Source organism: Gigantopelta aegis, chromosome 3, assembly GCF_016097555.1.
Source record: "Gigantopelta aegis isolate Gae_Host chromosome 3, Gae_host_genome, whole genome shotgun sequence".
Classification (NCBI taxonomy): Eukaryota; Metazoa; Mollusca; class Gastropoda; order Neomphalida; family Peltospiridae; genus Gigantopelta; species Gigantopelta aegis.
In genome coordinates, this window is record NC_054701.1 from 45,035,666 (window position 1) to 45,037,426 (window position 1,761).

At 38.8% G+C, this 1,761-nt stretch overlaps 1 protein-coding gene across 1 annotated transcript; it reads right to left on the reverse strand.

Annotated features, from left to right (window-relative positions):
* Positions 1 to 398: 398 nt before the first annotated feature.
* LOC121368665 (putative nuclease HARBI1) lies at positions 399 to 899 on the reverse strand. The gene has a single exon (XM_041493404.1). The coding sequence runs from the start codon at positions 897 to 899 to the stop codon at positions 399 to 401; it is 501 nt and encodes a 166-aa protein (XP_041349338.1).
* Between the last annotated feature and the right edge of the window lie 862 nt (positions 900 to 1,761).

A 1,761-nucleotide genomic window follows, 5' to 3' on the forward strand; every position in this document is an offset into this window, starting at 1 on the left:
TGTTATTTTCTAGTCTATAAATATACAATGTACTAAGAAAATAAATAATATCACTTTTCAAAGAATCACATTCCAACCAGTGCACCACGACTGGTATATCAAAGGCCGTGGTATGTACTATCCTGTCTATCGGAAAGTGCATATGAAAAATCCTTTGCTATATAAGAAAAATGTAGTGGATTTCCACTGACTACGTGTCACAATTGCCATATGTTTGACGTCCAATAGCCGATGATTAATAAATCAATGTGCTCTAGTGGCGTCGTTAACAAAACAAACTTAACTCATATCTGATTTTACAATATATATTTCAAATAGAAAATACTGCTGAAAATCAGTCCAATAGTTCAATAGATTTTGATACAACTTGGTGTCAAAATTCATCACAACACAAATTATTAGTGAAAATTATTTTGTTTGAGCATTCTGCGGAATGCTAATCCCCTGGGGTTATTCTGCTCTCTGATGTTGACATGATTCTGTAGGGCATGGACATCATTTCCTGGAAAGTCTGCATCTCCATTGTCATGAGAAATATTGTGAAGGACACATAGGGCAACAATGACAGCTTTACTTGTTTCAATGTGACAACGTAAACGTGAATCCACACCGATGCAGGGGAACCTTCTCTTCAGTAATCCAAACACACGTTCTATGATGTTACATGTGCGCCGGTGTGATGTGTTATAGCGGCGTTCTGAATCAGTACCTGCTCTGAGAACTGGCGTCAAAAGGTATCTCTCGCATGCGTATCCATTGTCCCCCAATAGAATCCCCCTGATTGTTCTATCTTCAAGATGATCCCGTAGAGTGCTTGAGCGGAAGATACGACTGTCATGACTAGATTCTGGCCATCGTGCCACCACATTTGTTATCTTCATGGAAGAATCACACACCATTTGCACATTGAGAGAATGGTAGCCCTTGCGATTCATGTATGAGGTTGCATTATGAACCTTTACTGGGCAAGCGACTCTAATGTGTGTTCCATCTATACACCCAATAATGCCTGGAAATCCTGCCATGTTGTGAAATTGTCTCTTTACGTGGACTGATTCATCATTTGGCATCTTTATGTACTGCGGTCTCAATGATGCAATTGCTAAGCTCACCCGTTTTACTATCCTGCAAACAGATGAAGAACTAATTCCACTGAGGTCGCCTGCCACCCGTTGATAGCAACCAGTTGCATAAAATAGCAAGCATGTAAGTAATTGCAACTCATTAGAAATGGCGTTATTTTTATTTGTATCGTGAGTGATTTGTCCTGCAATGAAATCAAGGACATTGTTAGCGCTTTGGATAATCTGAATCTGCTTGAGAATTCCTTATCATTGTATAGTTCAAAATAGTTGACCCTATTTCTGAAAATACGCCTTCTTCTCAAACGCCTCTTCCTTTTGCCAGGTACCACTACTGCATGCAGCGTGTGTATGTTCCGTATGTCTGCATCCGCCATTTATATCGACGACAACTGAGCTGAACAGAAGGTGTAAACGTGGGTTGAAGTTAGTCTAAAATATCACTTTATTTAGACCAAGTTAACAGTCATTTGGATGTAGACCAAGTTGGTGAAATGAATTCATCATTTTAGACTGTTTTAAAGTGATGTTAGACCTGTTTTAGTATTTAAACTTAGTTGGTGAAATCGGCTGTAGGAGTCAAAGTGGGCTGACCAACCAAAATCAGTCCTTGTAGTGCCATCATAAAAAGCTGTTGCAAAATTGATTTTTAACAGCTTTTTAAAAGTCATTATTAGGT

What these genes read in the sequence shown, in the direction of transcription:
- LOC121368665 (XM_041493404.1), bottom strand. Translation starts at nt 899, where the DNA reads ATGGTGTGTGATTCTTCCATGAAGATAACAAATGTGGTGGCACGATGG.